This window comes from Thermobia domestica, chromosome 6 (assembly GCF_964235325.1).
Source record: "Thermobia domestica chromosome 6, izTheDome1.hap1.1, whole genome shotgun sequence".
Lineage (NCBI taxonomy): Eukaryota > Metazoa > Arthropoda > Insecta > Zygentoma > Lepismatidae > Thermobia > Thermobia domestica.
This window is the reverse complement of record NC_137459.1, coordinates 246,855,685-246,875,359: the sequence shown is the minus strand read 5'-3', so window position 1 is coordinate 246,875,359 and position 19,675 is coordinate 246,855,685. Positions and strand designations below refer to the sequence as shown.

Genomic DNA, 19,675 nt, shown 5'->3' with positions numbered 1-19,675 from the left:
TATGAAGAAAATATTCCAGACCCGAACCTTATCTATGTTGAAAGTTTGATCGTGATCGGTCGGGTGGTTCAAAAGTTATTAAGTTTTATTTATTTTCATATACTTTCCCTCCTCACCTCCCCCTCCCCTAAAATCTACTGTGAAAATGAAATGATAGAAAACTTCCCAGGTTTGAACTTCATATATATGTTGAAAATTTGATTGAGATCGATCGGTGGTTCAGGAGATTGAGAGTCACAAACATAGTCACTTTCAATTTTATAATATATATCCATTTACTCTCTCTCTCTCACTATATATAAATATATATAACCGGTTGTTAAAAAGTAAAATAACACCACTGACCATAAACATGTACATTTGGATATATACCTAATTCAGTAGAAGTCACATTGAGCGGTTCTTTTTGTCTATTGCAGCAGTATGTATGGATAATGATACTACAATAACTGCGAGAAAATATTGTTCTCCTCAAGAGCCTTCAATGACGTAGAGCTATACCATTGGCCATAAATTAAATAATATTTCGCTCAAGTTAACCTATTTATGTAATAAGCTAAAGATTTCAAACACTGTAATGTTTATTGTATAAAAAATGTTTAGTTGTCATCTTTACTCAACTCCTACCTTAAATTTACTTTATGTCATATGAATTCGACTGTTATATGAAAAGTTTATGACATAGTTAACCTATCGCCCTTTTTTCTATACTTACATACTATGACTTATTAGTATGTTTTATTAATATAATAAAATATTTTTTTAATAATTATTGTAACCGATACCCAATTCGATTAGTGAAAATGTTTACTTAATCTGAACTTTTCCTTCTTTTGTACGCCGCATGTTCACTATTAATACATACAAGATACTACAATTTTATACTCAATTTTCCCTACTTTATAAGTTCCTCTGGTATTTTATCATAGGTGTTTTGCATACATAATTCTTTTCCTTTAATCATTTACTGACATTTTATTTTCAACACATTATTATTATTATTATTATTATTATTATTATTATTATTATTATTATTATTATTATTATTATTATTATCTCTTGCAGGCATTTATCAAGTATTTTACAGAAGCTCTCCGACATGAGTTGAAAGGCACTGGAATAGTTATTCAAAGAGTTTTTCCTAACTTCGTCAAAACAGGCATGACGAAAGCAGTAAACCTACCGGCAACTTTGAATAGTATAACACCACTTGCTGAAAAGTATGTTTCTCATTCAGTGAAAACATTTGGGGTGTTAGAAGACGCATCTGGATATTGGATACATGGGATAATGGCAAGTAGATCGTAAATATGTCATACAAAACATGAAAATATATCACGCAGTGTTTCATAAATATAATAGAATAATAAATGTTCATTTATTTTCCCCTTCTGTTTTGTGAAGGCAGTTAGGTCATCTCTTCTGTAGTGAAAATTTTCATGTTGTGTATGTTTTTATACTTTTAGACGTTCATTTGACTTTATACTTTACTGGGAAGATAACATTTATATATTACCAAAAACAAATGATTAATAGTAATATAGTTTCTAATAGATAAAGAAATATTAATATAAGAGTTGAAAGTATACTATAGATCAAAGTGATGGGTGCAATATGGGAATGATTAGACCAAATTCAATAATAGTTAAGTCAAATAACTACGCACATATTACTGTATTTTATTTTTAATTGTTTTTGTTTTTAATAGTTTATTATTTTTATTTCTTATATATTTTGTTTACAAAATAATGCATATTGTTTACTATACAAATGATCAGGATTACCGCCAGGATTTCAAAATCAGGGGCGTGTTAAAAGTTTAAGGGGGTGTGGGTGCTTGTCTTTTAGAAAACTTATACAATTATTTTTATCTTTCTCGTATTATCCTAAAATTCTGCAATAAAACAAAAAATGACACCTTTCCACTGCAATCCTAATTTCAATACAGTAGAAAATGTTGAATAGACCTTCATTTCGTTTTTCATATCAATAGATCCAATATATTTCAGCCAAAAGATTTTTTGTAGGTCTTATATCTGAAGAACTACATATTGTGTAACCATACTCAAAATATCACTTAACTCAGTATGATGTACTTACTCCGTAAAAAATACGAAAATTCGATTTAGGGGCCGTTCAAAAAAAAAATATATTTCATTCAATCAAACATTTTCTTTTCGACCCATATCTGGAGAACTACATATAGTGTAGCCAAATCCAAACTATCACTTAACTCAAGATTATGTGCTTATACTGAAAAAAAAACACGCGATTTAGAGGCTGTTCAAGATTGTTGCGGCCCCTGATCTAAAAGATCCAATATTTCATTCAATCAAACATTTTCTTGTACGCACCACATCTGGAGAACTAAATATAGTATAGCCAAACCTAAACTATCACTTAACTCAATACAGTGTACTTATTCCGCAAAAAATACGAAAACCGATTTAGGGCTGTTCAAAAACTTTGTGGCTCCTAATCTAAAAAATCCAAAATATTTCATTCAATCAAACATTTTCATGTACCACCCATATCTGCAGAACTATATATAGTGTAGCCAAGCCCTAACTATCACTTAACTCAGTATGATGTGGTTATTCTGCAAAAAATACAAAAAAAAAAAAACTCGATTATAAGCCGTTCAAAGATGTTGTGGCCCCTGATCTAAAACTCCAATATATTTAATTCAATCAAACATTTTCTTGTACGCTCCATATCTGGAGAACTAGATATAGTGTAACCAAACCCAAACTATCATTGAACTCAGTACAATCTACTTATTCTGTAAAAAAATACGAAAACAAATTTAGGGGCCGTTCAAAAATTTTGTGGCCCCTAATCTAAAAATAATTCAATATATTTCATTCAATCAAAAATGTTCTTGTACGCCCCATGTCTGGAGAACTACGTATAGTGTAGCCAAACCCAAACTATCACTTAAATCAGTATGATGTGCTTCTTACGTAAAAAAAAAAGAAAAGAAAAGAAAATAATACGAAAACTCGATTTAGGGGCCGTTCAAAAATTTTGTGGCACCTGATCCAAAAACTAATTAGTGGCCAAGGTCACAATCTTTTGATGCGTTTTTTTTTTTATCATTCCTAAAATTCTTGGCGAAGATCGCAATCTTTCGATCCATTTTTTGGATCATTTCTAAAATCCTTTTTATTTATTTATTTTTATTTTGTGTGAATACCCATTAAATCAAGGTAAGTTATAGTATTAACGAATTAATTCACTTGACAGATGTTGAACTAAAATCCGTCGTAGTTTTCTTGATTAATGTATGCACGGACAGATAAACGTCGGATGTTATAAATTTATCATTTCTCTTCTCGTTCTTAAATTTCTGTTTGCTCTGCCTAAAATGGACACTTTTTCGCGACTGAGATCAGTCAGTGGTTAGGTTAGGTTAGATTAACTCGATCTGATATCTGAAGTGCTAAAACAACAATATGATATACTAGAACATTTATTGCTAATTGCAAATATTGTATACTCATGTCCAAAATGATTGTCGCATATCTATAACTGTCTTCTTGTAAGAATATAATTTCATAATGATTTTGCAGGGTACTTTTAATACTGATACTATGTGTATAATCAAGAAATGTATATTTGTGGTAATTTTTTTATTACCACAAATAAAAAAATATAAATACGAAAAAAATTATAAATACGAAAATAGAATGAGTAAAATAAAACGTTGCTAATTGGACAAGAAAGTTTTATTTTCGATTTATTGTTCTTATTTACTGCTCTTTTGACATGAAATTTGCCACATACATGTCTTTACAAATTTTACACATACTACCATTATAAGAAATACTGAGCAAATTCGTTATCAAATTATATTCCTACATCAACATATTTATAGACATGCAACAATAATTTTGGACATGTGTGTGTAAATTTATCGCAATATTGTAGGTAACTAAATTTGTTTAAATTTAAAGCCAATGTAATTTTGTACTTTGTAATTTTTTACCAATGTGACTCATATATTCACGAATGTATTAATAGTCTTTATGACTACCATATGCATATTTTGAAAACTCTGTTCTGAACCGTCATTAGCCTTCTTCACATTTTCACACATTGTAACACCACTTTATAACCCATACATGCCTTATGCGGGTTCGTTTAATAGTCAAGTCAAATGATTTCTGTTATCCTAATGAAAAAAAAATAGAAATGTATTTACAATCATATTTGTGAACCGCGGCGCAGTCTTACGAAGATTGAAAATCACTGTTCCAAGTTCTTTATTGCTCTTTGAAACGCAAATTCATTTATTTTGATTCACTCATGGCGCAACTGAACCGATGCTACTCGTATAGAACTACTCAACCATTTATCGTATGCACAACCAGACCGGTAGCCAGCCCAAAAAATGTAGGGGGGCGAGAGGGATGGCCCGATCTAACCATATAGTTCATCACCATATTATAGTTCATTTGCAAGCCTATCGTGAAAATTTTAGGGTGTAGCAAAAATTTAGGAGGACGGTTCCCTAGACCCCCTTGGATACGGGCCTGTGCACAACTTATAAAATTTTCAAAATCAGCCTCAACACTTTTATTTTTACTTCAAACATCAGGTAAACAAGATCCTTCCAAGGACACCTTCATCAAATTATTAACGTGTCCCGTAGTGAGCCGGCACCGTTCTGAAGTTAAAATTCTATTCGTTGTTGAAGATGATCTCTCCACTGGAGCGGTACCGATTGGAAGAAGTACACTGTTGCCCGAGTTGACAAATTAGGAAATATAATGCATTTATATTCTTACAGGAAAGTTTCATTAGAAATCCCTTGAAGAAAGTTATTCTTTCAATCGTTTGAGATTCTATATTCAAATAGGACTTCTTCGCACAAAACATGAAATAATTGTGAAAAATTGCCTATTCAGGCTCGGAATTATGGCAGAAGTTTGGGGGGTGATACTTGAAGTTTAGGGGGGTCTGGCGGAATCCCTGTAAATGATACAATGATGAATCTAAGCACAGTTCGTACTATAATTAAGAAGAGATAAATAGATATTAAAATAATGGAAGTAAAATACAAAATAACGAAGTTGAAAGCTACTTACATAGATTAATGCTTTTTTCATTATTTTCTTATGTTTCTTTTGGTTTGGTGAAAAATGATAGATGGCGTTTGCTGTGCAAATTTTCAACAAATTGAGACAGACTCGTCTCCAGGAAGGGGCTAGAGCAGATATGCCTACTTTAAATTATGTTTTGGTCCCTCTAAAACAGAATGTTGTAGAGAATTCTTAAACGGATATGGAATTCTTGCTATTTTATTTACCAAATTAAATTCAATTTAGTACTACGAGGAATAAATGGGGAGGAATATAACTAATATTTCCCCGCTCTAACAATATCATAAAATTTTGTATACCGCAGTAACGCTAGGAGGAATGCACTCAGAAGTGATAGAACCATGCCTGTTTGAGGAATTCTGTATTTGACCCAGTTAATGAAAACATATAATGGTGTCTTGCGAAACATAATACAAGATTTGACACAAATTTTACATTAATATAAAAAATAGTAATTTATTAATTTTTGAGTGATGATTCATATTATACTAATATATCTTACTATTAGTTACTTGTAACTCTTGTCATAATCAGGAAAAATATAATCATACATTAGTTCCCTATTTAATAGAGTTAATATGTCAATGTGTTTTATCAGACCCAAGTCTACCATTAATATGAGTTTTTTTTTATGTTATTATTGTAAAATTAGCATAATTTAGTTATGGTGGATTTGATGTAAAATGATATTTCTTGTCTTCTAAGGTTGATGATAAAACTAAAAGAATGGGAATTAGATATTTAGAAAATATTCTAAATAGAAGCAATAAGAAATAGATGTTAAGGTTTGTGTTAAATCTACTATATTAGGCTTAGTTGTCAGTTGCAGTTAATGCATGAACATCTCAAATCCTAATTAGGAGGTTAATTTGGCGTAATTTGTGAGAAAAGTTCCTCTTAAATTCTATGCGTTCTCGTTTAAGAAGTATCTAACAAAATGAAATGAAATGAATTCTAGTTTTACGTCTCACGATCATGCCGGATAGGCTGAAGGAGATGCTGATAATGAGTATGAATGAAACGGTGGAAGAAAGAAAATGGGAGGAAACGAAAGAAGAACATCCACGCACACGGTGTTTTTTCTACCACAGAGCCCACTTGGCGCGAACTGGTGTTGAACCATCCCACGCACCAGAGGTGAACCACCTCCTCCCCATAAATGTCTAACAAAATACGGCGCAAGTGGAACTACTAGTTCAGTAGATAAGAGACATGCAGGCCAAGTTACATTTTCTGTTCAAAAAGTCCTATGAAAGCTGGAAATTGGGATGAAGTAGAGGAATAGTTTTAGAATTAGGACTAGGAATACCACATATCCAAAAACTGCTTAATTGTGGTTTGATTACATAGGTAGCCACTTGTGCACATTAATGAATATTCCTCAGACAAGAAGTCACTCTGACTTTTCAGTGTCAGGAATCCAGTACTTTCATAGATGGAACAAGAGAGTCTGATATTGCCTAAATAAATTTGAGGAATTTTGTTTGTTTCCTTGTTCGCATTGTTCGTAGATACCGGTATGATGTTGAGAATTCATTGAATTTTCGTAATATTTTGTGTGACGAGGGACGATGAACAAGTTTCTGCCCTCGTATAGAGGGAATGGAAGTAGAAGTTTGAAAGTGACGCATAATATTTGTCCTTTTCAACTTCGTTATAGTGTATTGTAACACACTTCTTCAAACGGTCTTTAAAATTCAACATCCATTCTTATATCAAGTCTCACATTGGACGGAAAACCAGTGATCGGCAGTGGAAATATCTCATCCATAGAAAAGTACTTTCCTCTCAGTGACTGCTTCATTTTTGGAAACAAGAAGTTTGACAGCGTGAAGTCTGGGTAATAAGGTGGACTGGAAATCAACAAGTAAACGGTGCTTTGTACAATATCCGATGCTTCGTGAAATTTTTGGGCGAGCCAACTTGGAAGTGAGCACCTTTACTTTGTATACCATAGCATTTTGCCTTCAGAGCATCACTAAGTTGTTACAGCAGAGCCTTTGTAGTATGTCCAAATCAGAACATTATTACCCGCAATAACCATTACCCCCACGAAACTGAAAATATAACTTTCTTGGCAGAAGGCTGAATACGAGCTTTTCAAAGACGGGAATTGGGAGAATAAATGGATCCATTCCTTATTCATAACTTCGGGTCATTAATCCCTGGAACATAATCATATATCTAACACTCGTCCATAATCAGAAGAGCATAAAATCGTTCTCACTGAATACACCGAGAGCCAACACTTTGAATGCACAATCAACATGTTACTGTTTCTGAAACAAGATTGGCTTAGTTCAACATTTGTACTCTTTGCACACGTCATACCTTTAAACACATTTTATCTACGAGCATAGAAATTACAAATTTGTGTTTTAACATATGGGGACATTTACTGCACATTTTCATGTATGTAGTACAACACTTTTCATATGAAGTCAGAAACTTATTGATCGCCCTACGTATAGGCCTACGTACATTTTGCTGAATTCTAAGAAATTCATTGAAACATTTTATTTAATAATATCTACGTTTTTCTTTCAGAATTTCTTGATGACTTCCACTCCGAAGAGCTTGACATATATGGGATTCTCTCATATGTATCGTTCAATGAAAAAGGACTCCCAAAATCCCCAACATTCTCAGAACGCTACGGAAAGAAACTGAAAATAAATATATTATCAACATATCTACTAAGTAAAAACAAGGTGTCATATTCAATGTAATATTTCATTATGTCAAAACATTTACCAAAGTTTGCAAAGTATGAACGATAGTGAAATTTCTTCTTATTAAATTTCGTAGATTAGATAAATAGAACTTACTTTAAAATTGAAGAATAATGTGCACAAATAACTGGCTAACTCTATTGGTAACTAAATAAATTACGAAATAAGTTTTGGTAAATGGAGGAAGGCTTTTGGTAAATGAATTGTCATAAATTTGGGCAAGTAGCAATAATCAAAAGTTTCAATGTAAAAGACACTGGTTACAAACATGTTACTTTATTACAATTCAAATACACTCATCTCATATGAATTTTATTTAACGTAGAGGTCTGGAGTCATATTCATATTGTGTGTAATCTTCTGCTGTACATGTTAGGAAATAAAAGGACTGAGAGAATGAAAATGACTAACTTATTGTAACCTAACTCTCATGGATGTTGCTACTGTGACTTTTTGCTGAAGTTTTAATATCAAGGTTGTGAAACGTCTAATTTAAAATTAGTTTTTTTTTTTATTTTTATTTTTAAACAAGTAATTCATTTACAAGTAAAATACACAGAGAACAGCATCCTTTATTTGAATTTTATTTTCTCCGACCAGGATTGGCCTTTAATTGTTGACATTTAATTGTTAAACTTTTTTTTTTTTTGCTATATCCAATGATTTAGAAATTCGATTGTACACAATTCTGGGAACCCAAAGTCTGGACAAGGTAATATTACACACGAAAATAGACCAAGGTCTACCGCCATGCCAAGTTTGATCCCGATCGGATGAGTTCAGTGTATGAGCATTGTTTTGGAATATATGACACAAAGTTCGATCTCGATTGGATAAGTTTGGTATATGGATTTTTCCTTTCGATGATACGACGCAACAACAGGTCAAAAATTACCACCATACAACTGGTCTTGATTGGATGAGCTCGGATGAACTCGTACAGTATTATCATCATCATTATAAATATTCTGCCATTATCGGCAGGTCACTTGCCACAACTGAGAAGCTTCCGTGCTCCTCAATTTTCCGCTAACCTCTTCATTTTCATGTATGATTTTCTGTTTTGATATCGATAATTAATTGAAGTCTCCCTATTTTTCCTGCCATCGTACCCTCTAAAACGTCCCTCATGATACAGTTCCTTCTTAGCCAATGTCCCAACCAGTTTCTCTTCCTCTCCCTAATAATATCTAAAATTGTTCTTCCACTCCACCATTTCTAACATCTCTCGTTCTTTTTCCCGCCCGACCGAACAAATTCTCTGATTTCTTCTCCACACTCACATTTCAAAAGCTTCCAGTTCTTTTTCACCATTTTTGCGTAATGTCCGTGTTTCTGATCCATACAAAACAATACTCCACACGAAACATTTTATGAGTCTGTTTTGAACTCTTTATTCAAGGTCTCACAAAATAGAATTTTCTTCCTCCTAATGCCTTCTTTCGCTTTTCCTATCCTTGCTTTTACTTCACGTCCTCACTTCATATCATCGCTAACAATACTAGCCAGGTATCAAAAAATAGTCACCTGTTCTATTTTCTCCCTTCTCACCTTTATATTTGACACCAACCCCTTCGTACAATATGTAATGTCCTTATTTTTTTCAGAGAAAAACAAATGAGGAACGGAAATATCAAGTATGTATAACTGCAGGTTATTGATTTCAATTCATTGTGCAGACCGTGTTAAAATTATTATTAAAGTTACAAGGTTATTAAGGTTACTCCATACATTCAACTACAGTTTTAATCAAGCATGTTTCTTCTTGAATACAGTCTCAACCGTTCTTCAACATTATTTCTCTTTCCCAATTTTTGTAACAATTTCTCAAGCGTTTTTCTTTTCGTCTTGGTAATTTACTCCATACTCCTTCTTGCCAATATTTAGTACATTTTCAATAGCTACTACTACTATTATTATTATTATTATTATTATTATTATTATTATTATTATTATTAGCCACGAGGAAGTTCTAATAAACATCATATATATATATATATATATATATATATATATATATATATATATATATATATATATATATATATATATATATATATATAGGGTGATTCAATAAGAACGTACCAGCTAATACTGCACGTAGCCTTCAAACAAAAAAAAAAGTGCATTACCAAATCGTATGTGTAGAATGCAATAAAAATAGTAGCGAGACCAGTGGTGTCTCGTGAATACCTCCAACGGGGGGGGGGGGGACAACTTCAAAATTTGAAATGAAAAGTGGTATAACTCTTGGAATCGTTCAAAACGACATTAAATGCCATGCAACGTTTAGAGGACAAACTTTTTCATATCCTTTCCCATTTAGCCGCTACAGACGTTGCAGACTTGTATCTGACTACTCGTAGCAGGCCTTTATCCCAGCTAATAATGAACATAGTGCCGTCAAACAAACAATTGAACCACCAAATCGTATGTGTAGAATGCAATAAAAATAGTAGCGACACCAGTGGCGTATCGTGAATATCTCCAACGGGGGTCATCTGCAAAATTTGACATGGAAAAAGAGGTTGGTTGTGCCTCCATTGAAACAAGCGCACAATGGGAGAAACGTCGAGAGGAAACACGTAGGCATATTTCTTTCTATGTGGCAGCAACACGATCGCATTACGAGGTCAGTCAGATGATGCGATGGTTTCTGCATGACGAACCAAACGGAAGAGTAAATACTGGTCTGAAACGAACGGGACGTACGATATGCGGAATCACACCGTGTAAGTGGGGATAACAATGGCGTCAGCAAGAGACCACGACGGGGGAAGGGTGCATACTGTAACAGTAAGCAGAGGTACATTTGCTGCTGTTGAATGAAGCTATAAATAGGGAACCAATGACATACGCAATATTTGAAGAGAGTGGTTTCCGTATTGCTACGACAGAAGCGCAGTGGATGGGGAGAACTATGATGAGGGACAATGTACAATGCTATAACAAATCGGAAGAAGAAACTATTGTCGCAATGAAGAAAGACGAACGGAATTTGCTGTTGCCAAAGCATGGAACAAAACATGGGGGCAGAAAGCTGAGGCGTTGCAATCAAGACATTGGAAAAAGATGAGTAACGAGCTAAAGAATCAGCTTACCTTGTGCGGAGTGTAGTCGACGAACCCTGGCTTTCACAAATGTTCAAAGTGATGTCCCCGAACAGCAATACAGCTATTTATTCGCTGTACGTAATTGTGAGCAACAGCTTCCAACTCGGCCACGTTAATGGTCCGGAATGCGGTCTTACATGTTGCGAATTGTAGTTGGTCGGTTGACATACACAAGATCCTTAATTCTACCCCAGAAAAAAAATAGTCCATGCAAGTTTGGCCGGGCGACCGCGGAGGAAACTGTAGATTGGAACATCATCCGATCCAGCGTTGCGGAAATAAAACATTTAGCTCGTCCCTGCATATGGCAGCATTATAGGCTGGACAGCCATCTAATTGAAACAACAGCGTCTGACGTATATGGAGCGGTACGTTTTCCAATAGCGGCTGTAGATTGTGTCGCAAGAAATCACGAAACATTGCACCTGTTAAATGACTAGCAAAAAGCCATGGCCCAATGACCTGAGTCGCCACAATGCCACCCAACACATTAATGTGCCACCAGTGTTGTCGATTGACTTCTCTCATCCAATGAAGGTTCTCCGCTGCCCAGTAACGTGCATTGTGGAAATTCACGTTGCCATCACTGCAGAATGTCGCTTCATCAGTCCATAAAATGAAGTGAATGAAATTCGGATGTTCTCTCACGCGATTGACCACCCAGTTGCAGAACAGAAGCTGTAAATTACAGTCCGCATCACTTAGTTCTTGATGAAGAGAGAGGGGGTATGGGTGAAAATGTGATTTCCACAGAATACGCAGGACACTACCTTGACTGATATCACGATCTCGTGCGATCTGCCGCTAAGATAGATGAGGATTTACTGAAATAGCGGCAAGTACATCAATGGCAACGTCTTCATTTTGTACGTCTCTTCTCCGGACACCATACCGTCCAAGCATGTTGCCTGTCTGCCGCAATCGTGCTGCTCATCTATGCAGCAGATTGTGGAAAATAGCTTGTCGCTGTGGATAGCGTTCAGCGTATAATCGAGCTGCAGCCCTATAATTTTCCCGGCATTCCCCTGAAATCATGAGCGTATACCACATGAATGTTATTTACTACCGACACTTCCTACTAAAATCATTCAAACATCAATACAATCTAAGAGGTTTCACTGCTTGTGGAAGTTTCGTATTCGCCCGTCACAAGCTTGTAATGCACAGGGGTAGTAGAACTCAATGCACGACACCTTGTCCAGAACACGACCACTTTAACTCGCTGCAGAGGTTAATCACTCTCGGACTCTACACGCTTGTGTTACCTGTTTTGGCTACAGCATCGCTCCTTCTGCCCTCTGTCTGACATAGCAGCAATCGTCTGTTAGAGGCCGCATAGACTATGTCTTGAGCAAGATCTGTACGTGTTAGCTACTGGATCGACAAGAGTACCACCACACAATCGCTGGCAACGATAAATGAGTGTGCTGTTCGAAACAACGACAAACAAGCCCACAACACATGCTCCCGGATTTGGGAGATACTTCGTATTGTACGTAAGCACACAAGATACATCACGCGTCCACGTCATTGTGGGTCTGGGCTACCCTTGGCTTAGACCCCGAGTTATTCCTGCAAAGGCGTCGGCGGTTGTTTGCCAGGGCATGGTTTGCACGTACCCTCCTGGCATTCGCCTCGTGTGACTGGGGACACCCTCGAACCATCTGACTTTCACCTAGTAATGCGACCGTGTTGCTGCCAACGAGAAAGAAGTATGTCAACGTTTTTCCTCTCGACTTTTCTCCCATTATGCGCTTGTTTCAATGCAGGCACAACCAACCTCTGTTTCCATGTCAAATTTTGCAGATGACCTCCGTTAAAGATATTCACGATACGCCGCTGGTGTCACTACTATTTTTATTGCATTCTACACATACGATTTGGTGGTTCAATTGTTTGTTTGACGGCTCTATGTGCATTATTAGCTGAGATAAAGGCCTGCTACGGGTAGTCAGATACAAGTTTGCAACAACGCCTCAAGCGGCTAAATGGGAAAGGATATGACAAAGTTTGTCCTCTAAAAGTTGCATCATATTTAATGTCCTTTCCAAAGATTCCAACAGTTATACCACTTTCCATTTCAAATTTTGAAGTTGCCCCCCCCCCCCCCCGTTGGAGGTATTCACGAGACACCACTAGTCTCGCAACTATCTGTACTGCGTTCTACACATACGATTTGGTAATGGAATTTTTAGTTTGAAGGCTCTACGTGCAGTATTAGCTGCGATGTAGGCCTGGTACGTTCTTATTGAATCACCCTGTATATACAGGGTATATCAGACCACCAGTCCCAGGCATTTTTCTCGGCTCGTAGTGCACGCAGATATTTCAAACAAAAAAAAATGAATCATCAAATCGTATGCGAAGAATCAAATGGTCATACTTTCTTATCCGGTGGCGTAGCGGAAATATTTGCACGGGGGTGTGAATTTCAAGATTTCAAATCAATTTCAATTTCTTTGGAGGTATTATAGAAAAAGAAACAAGTTTTATAGGAAACAATTTTCGCTAAAGTCTACGATTTGGCATCTACGAGTGTTATTTGTTGTTGAATTGCTACTATCAAGACCATCATTCCCAGGCATTTTCCTCGGCTCGTAGTGCACGCTGATACTTCAAACAGAAAATTGAATGGTCAAATCGTATGCGAAGAATCAAATGGTCATACTTTCCTACCCAGTGGAGTAGCGGAAATATTTGCACGGGGTGTCAACTTCAAAATTTCAAATAGAGAGTGATATCAATTTCAATTTCTTTGGAAGTATTATTGAAAAAGAAACAACTTTTATAGGAAACAATTTTCGCTAAAGTTTACGATTTGGCATATACGAGTGCTATTTTTTTGTTGAATTGCTACTATCAAGACCACCCGTTCCAGGCATTTTTCTCGGCTCGTAGTGCACGTAAACACATCAAACAATAAAAAATGGTGAACGGTTTCCCGATCGTACTCTGCAGTCGAGAAAAGTATTTGGGCGCTTGGCACTTCGTGTGCAGAGGACTGGGCATGTTCAACCTCATCACAACAAACGTTAACAGATCAAACGCCGCGTTCAGGATAATCGGTCTCCCGACATCCTTGCTGCAGTCCATATGCTATGAGCCACATGACTGTTTGGAGGATTCTGCATAATAACTCATTGCATCCTTACCATGTTCACCTGCATCAGGAACTCCGAGGACAAGATTTCCATAACCGTCTGGAGTTTTGTCAGTGGATGAACGCCAGGAACCCCTGTTTTCACTAGAACATTCTGTGGACGGATGAGACAACCTTCAAGAGTAATGGAGACGTCAACATACACAACGCTTACTACTGGACCAGCGTGAATCCTCACTGGGTACGTGAAGTTGACAACCAACATATCTGGATACTTAACGTCTGGTGGGGTGTAGTGGGAGGCCAAATAATCGGTCCCTATTTCTTAGAAGGTACTTTGACAGGAGTAGAGTACGCTAATTTTTTGTCACATGTTCTTTGTGAGTTCTTGGAAGATGTCTCACTAGCAACTCGTGAAATGATGTGGCTAAAACAAGACGGTTGCCCTGCTCATTTTGCAAGAGTTGCCAGACAAATTGTTGAACGTATATTTCCAAACAGGCGGATCGGAAGAGGAGGCCCGGTTTCCTGGCCAGCTCGTTCTACGGGCCTGACTCCGATTAATTGTTTTTCTTTTGGGAACGTGTCAAGGAGCTGGTTTACCAAGAGCGTCCTACTACAAGAGAGGACATGATGGAGAGGATCCGTAACGTCTGCCGTGCACTAAGTCCAAATGAAGTGCTAAGAGCAGTCAACTATGTCCCGGTACACATTCGCATGTGCATCGCAAGTGCTGGACGATCCTTTGAACATTTATTGTGAGTTTATTTTGTCCAAGTATATTTTGGGAAGAATGTACAGAATTTGCAGTTCATGTTATTTATTGTATTTATTATCTTCACTTTATTTTTACTATTCTTGAACAATTATTTGTGCAATTATTGTGAAAAGTGATTTTTATTGAAACGTTTTCATAAGTTAGGTAACCCGTTAAGAAGCCCGGGAGAGTGGCAATAATTTCATAACTTTTAAATTTTAATTTTTGTTTTATGTTTCGGTTAGCATACGCACCTTTGGCGCGGGAGAACCGGGTTCGATTCCCGGCGGGAGCTCATGTGGTTCGGATTCCACGTTAATCAGTAGGTCCACGTCTCATATAGCCTCGCTGCTGAAAGGGACGCTAAACTGAAATTCAATTCAATTCAATTGTTTTATGTTTTATTGCTGATACTTTAGATCAAATTTGTTTCATACGTAGTTTAACTTAAAACCCATGAGTGTTTTTCTTTGCTTTTCTATTTTGAATTGGTTCCGACCCCGCAATTTAAACTATACTGTCCTGCAATAGTGTTTTGATTTGTTGATACGTACAACAGATATGTCATAACGTTTGACACTGAATGATATAAAGAGCTTTCAACAACAATGCTATTTGATAGAACATATGTTATCTGGTGTTCATTGAAAGTAACTGCCAATTACGAGGAGCATACTGAAAGTCGTGAGCAACATCATTGATTATCCTAATGAACTAATTCCTATATAACTAATAGGAATTAACTTTTTCCCATATTGCAACGAAAGTGATTCTGCGACACTATCAGCTAGAGTTGTAAGTAACTGTATCGTCTGCTACTGGCAGTAGCTAAGTGCATCATTGGCTAATTCTATCAGACTCAGGCGCTCTGAATGATTTGATTCGTTCCTGTTTTTAATAGTTCGTAGTACCCAACTTCCTTGAGTGGGGTGCCACGGTCTCCACAGTTTCAGCGGCAGAGCAGCTGAAACCTCTTATACTATATAATTACTCCATGAGCAACATGTTTTCCCAACCGTAATTTTTAGTTGTAAGTAAAACCAAGTATATCATCTGAATCTACAGACATTTCTTTCTTTCTTTCCAGACGTTGACGCTGTATTTTGCTAGCACGTAACCACAGGTAGAATTTCCTAAATGGCCTGCAGGTATGTTTCGTTTCGACACCGTGCTGTGTTGGAATTCCTTGTTAAAGAGGACCAATCTGCTTCTGAAATTTACCGCAGACTGCAGCATGCCTATGGAGATGTGTGCATAGGTGCCAACAGTGTTAGGAGATGGGTGAAACATTTTAAGGATGGAAAAACGATTATCGAACATCAGCCACGCAGCGCGCACTCTCGAAGTGCCTAAACGAAACGCAACAAGGTAAAGGTTGATGAGCTGATTAGGGGAGATAGGGCTAAAACTTATCACTGTGAATGATGTCGCTGCAACACTTGATGTTGAACATAGTGCAGTGCAAGAAATGATTCACAGGTTAGGTTATCGGAAGGTTTTTGCCCGTTGGGTCCCACAGTAATTAACCGAGGACCACAGACGTCAGGGACTAACCATTGCCCTTCTTGAGAGATTTTGATATGAAGGTGATGACCTTTTAATGTGTATTGTGACTGGAGATAAAAGCTGATTCCATTATTATGAACCTGAAACAAAACGACAGAGTATGGAATGGCACCACTTGATTTCACCACCGAAGAAAGCCAAGAGAGTGCAATCGATAGTAAAAGTTATAGGGAGCGTTTTCTGGGATGCACAGGATTGCAATCTGGTTCACTTTCTTGAGCCTGGACAAACCATAAATTCTGACCGCTACATCCAGACACTTTTGAAGCTCCGTCGTGCCTTGCGTGATAAGAGCCCTGGAAAGAAGATCATCCTTAAATAGGATAATGCGCGTTCGAATATTTTACGTGCCACTATGGAGCAGATCACGAGATTTGGGTGGGAAACACTTCCACATCCTCCCTACAGCCGTGGCACTCTCCGTCTACTATCTTTTCGGTTTTGTGAAGGAACAGATGCGAGGCTATCGATAAAGACATTGGAGGATATTCGTCAAGCAGTGCGTCAGTGTCTATGGGCTGCTGGAACGGAATTCTATCGCAAGGGTACTTTCAAACTTGGAGAACGATGGGGAAAATGTGCGCAAAAGAACGGAGACTTGGTTTCACTTACAAATAAAGATCACGGTTGTGAAAAAATATTGCTCAGGACTTTCAGTGCGCCCCTCGTAAAGCTTTTGTTCTGTAGTTGCAATTAAACAATAAATAAAACATAAATGCAAAATCGTAGAATTTAACGAAAAGTGTTTCCTGTAAAAGTTCTTTCATTTTCAATAATACTTCCAAAGAAATTGAAATTGATACCACTTTCCTATTGAAATTTTGAAGTTGACACCCTGTGAAAATATTTCCGCTACGCCACTGGATATGGAAGTATCATCATTTGATTCTCCACATACGATTTGGTCATTCAATTTTTTTGTTTGAAGTATCTGCGGCACTACGAGCCGAGAAAAATACCTGGGACGGCTGGTCTTGATAGTAGCAATTCAACAACTACCGACAATTCGAAATATCACGTTTCAAAACATCCTGGCTTAGAAATTATAGAGCCTATCCCAAGCGGTTTAAGGAATTACACAGGAACTGGTATACGCTCTATCTAAATATCCATTTTTCAGAATTTACCGGTACCAGCGAAACGAACGCACCATTAGTACTTAAAGAGTATCCCTATATTTCAACTTCCTTTCACAGTTCCTTTCACCGATAACGGAAGATGGTAAAACATGGATATTTAGATATAAAACATACTAGTTCCTGTGTAATTCCTTAAACCGCAAGGGATAGGTCCTATAGTTTCTAAGTTAGGGAGTTTTGAAAAATTATTTTTCGAATTTTCAATGGATCATAACTCTGAAAGGAGGCATTTTTGGCTCATGTTTATTAGAACTTTTTTCTTTCATTTCGTATAAGGAATCGCCTCCCAAAGTTTGTCGGTGGAGTTACCTAGCACCCTCTCTCTCTCTCTCTCTCTCTCTGTATATATATATATATATATATATATATATATATATATATATATATATATACTGTGGCCCATTTTAATTTTTCCATGGAAATATCTCAAAAACGGTTGAACATAAATGAACTGAACAAAAACTCAAATAGGAAATGATATGGACCAAATCGAATGGTGATGTTGCGGTCCCCTCCAAGACCGCTCTTCAAAAGATCCCGGGGCCCAACTTTAAAATTTTAAAAAGAAACATGCGGTGAGTGACATCTCGTTTAAAAATTAAAAATTAAAAATCGATGTGGCAAAAGATTTTTCATATCGGCCAACGTATTCAAAATGGCCGCTAAGATCTGTTACCTGTATAGGGATGCTCACGAGTCGAGTCGAGTCGAGATTTAAGCCTGTCTCGACTCGTCTCGAGAAAATGTTGCCTCGACTCGTGTCTCGACTCGAAAATATGTTTCTGTCTTGACTCGTGTCTCACTTGACAGTTTCTGCCCGACTCGACTCGAATTCGAGACAAGACGTCTCGAAATTCGTGTCCAGACAAAATATACGAGTTAAAATATACGCACACACACCAGTAAGAACATTATGACTACCTACCTAATGGTCAGTATGTCCACCTTTGGCACGGATAACAATGGCGACGCATCTTGGCATGGACGCAATGATCCTTGGAAGGTCACTGGAGAGAGTTGGCACCACATGCGCACACGCAGGTCATTTAATTACCGTAAATTCTGGGGAGGGGGCGATGCGCTCTGACGTAACGTTCAATCACATCTCATTTGTGTTCGATTGGGTTCAGATCCGGCGACTTGGGGGCCAGCACATCACTTGGAACTTGCCCCTGTGTTCCTCGAACCACTCCATCACAATCCTGGTCTTGTGATATGGTGCATTATCTTTTCGAAAAGTACCACTACCGTTGAGAAATATGGTCGTTATGAAGGGGTGTACGTAGTCTGGAAGCAGTGTGCGATATGTCTCGGCCGTCATGGTGCCTTTCTCCAGCTCCACTAGACACATGGATGCTCATGTGAATGTTCCCCAGAGCATAATTAAGCCGCCGCCAGCTTGTCTCCGTCCCATAGTACGGGTGTCAAGGAGCTGTTTCCTTGGAGCACAACGGATTCGCACCCTCACATCGTCATGATGAAGAAGGTGTCGGGATTCATCAGACAATGCAACGCTCTGCACCTGTACCAAGGTTCAGTGACGATGGCCATGTGTTCATTTCAGCCGTAGTTGCCGATGTCGTGGTGTTAACATTCGCACATGGATGGGTCATGGGCTTCGGAGGCCCATCGTTAGGAGTGTTCGGTGCACTTTGTGTTCAGACACTCTTGTACTTTGCCCAGCAATAAAGTCCGATGTTAGTTCTGCCACAGTTCGCTGCCTGTCCTGTTTTACCAGTCTGCCTAGCCTATGGCGTCCGACATCTGTAATGAGGTGGGAGTGCCCAACCCCTCCACGTTTGGATGTCGTTTCCCCTTGATTTCGCCAGTTGTTGAAGACATTCACCACAGCACTCCTAGAATCCCCGACAAGTCCTGCAGTTTCCGAAATTCTCCTGCCGAATGTCCGGGCCATTACAACCTGCCCTCGGTCAAACTCAGATAGATCGTGCGCCCTCCCCATTCTACATACGGCCAGCACTCTCACTGATGCACCGTATGTGTGACTGACTAGTAGGCATTCTTCGACAGGTGACGCAGCTATCGCCTGGACGTGTTTATATCGATAGAAGGTAGGTAATCATAATGTTCTAGCAGATCAGTACATAATCAATAAATTTAAAATGTAGAAAAATTTCAACATTCTGATTAACTTGCAGGAAA

The 19,675-nt window shown here is 37.6% G+C and overlaps 1 protein-coding gene and 1 long non-coding RNA gene across 2 annotated transcripts in view; one reads left to right on the top strand and one right to left on the bottom strand.

Moving 5' to 3' along the window:
• LOC145687772 (inactive hydroxysteroid dehydrogenase-like protein 1) overlaps positions 1-8,379 on the top strand; it is an 89,584-nt gene extending 81,205 nt beyond the window's left edge. The window contains exons 5-6 of the mRNA XM_081761211.1: positions 1,066-1,293; positions 7,653-8,379. Of these exons, the coding sequence (XP_081617337.1) occupies positions 1,066-1,293; positions 7,653-7,775 (351 nt within the window). The 3' untranslated portion in view covers positions 7,776-8,379. The remainder of the gene's footprint in view (positions 1-1,065; positions 1,294-7,652) is intronic.
• Positions 1-19,675, bottom strand: part of LOC145687773 (uncharacterized) — a 152,242-nt gene that overhangs the window by 118,711 nt on the left and 13,856 nt on the right. The gene's annotated exons all lie outside the window — the stretch shown is intronic.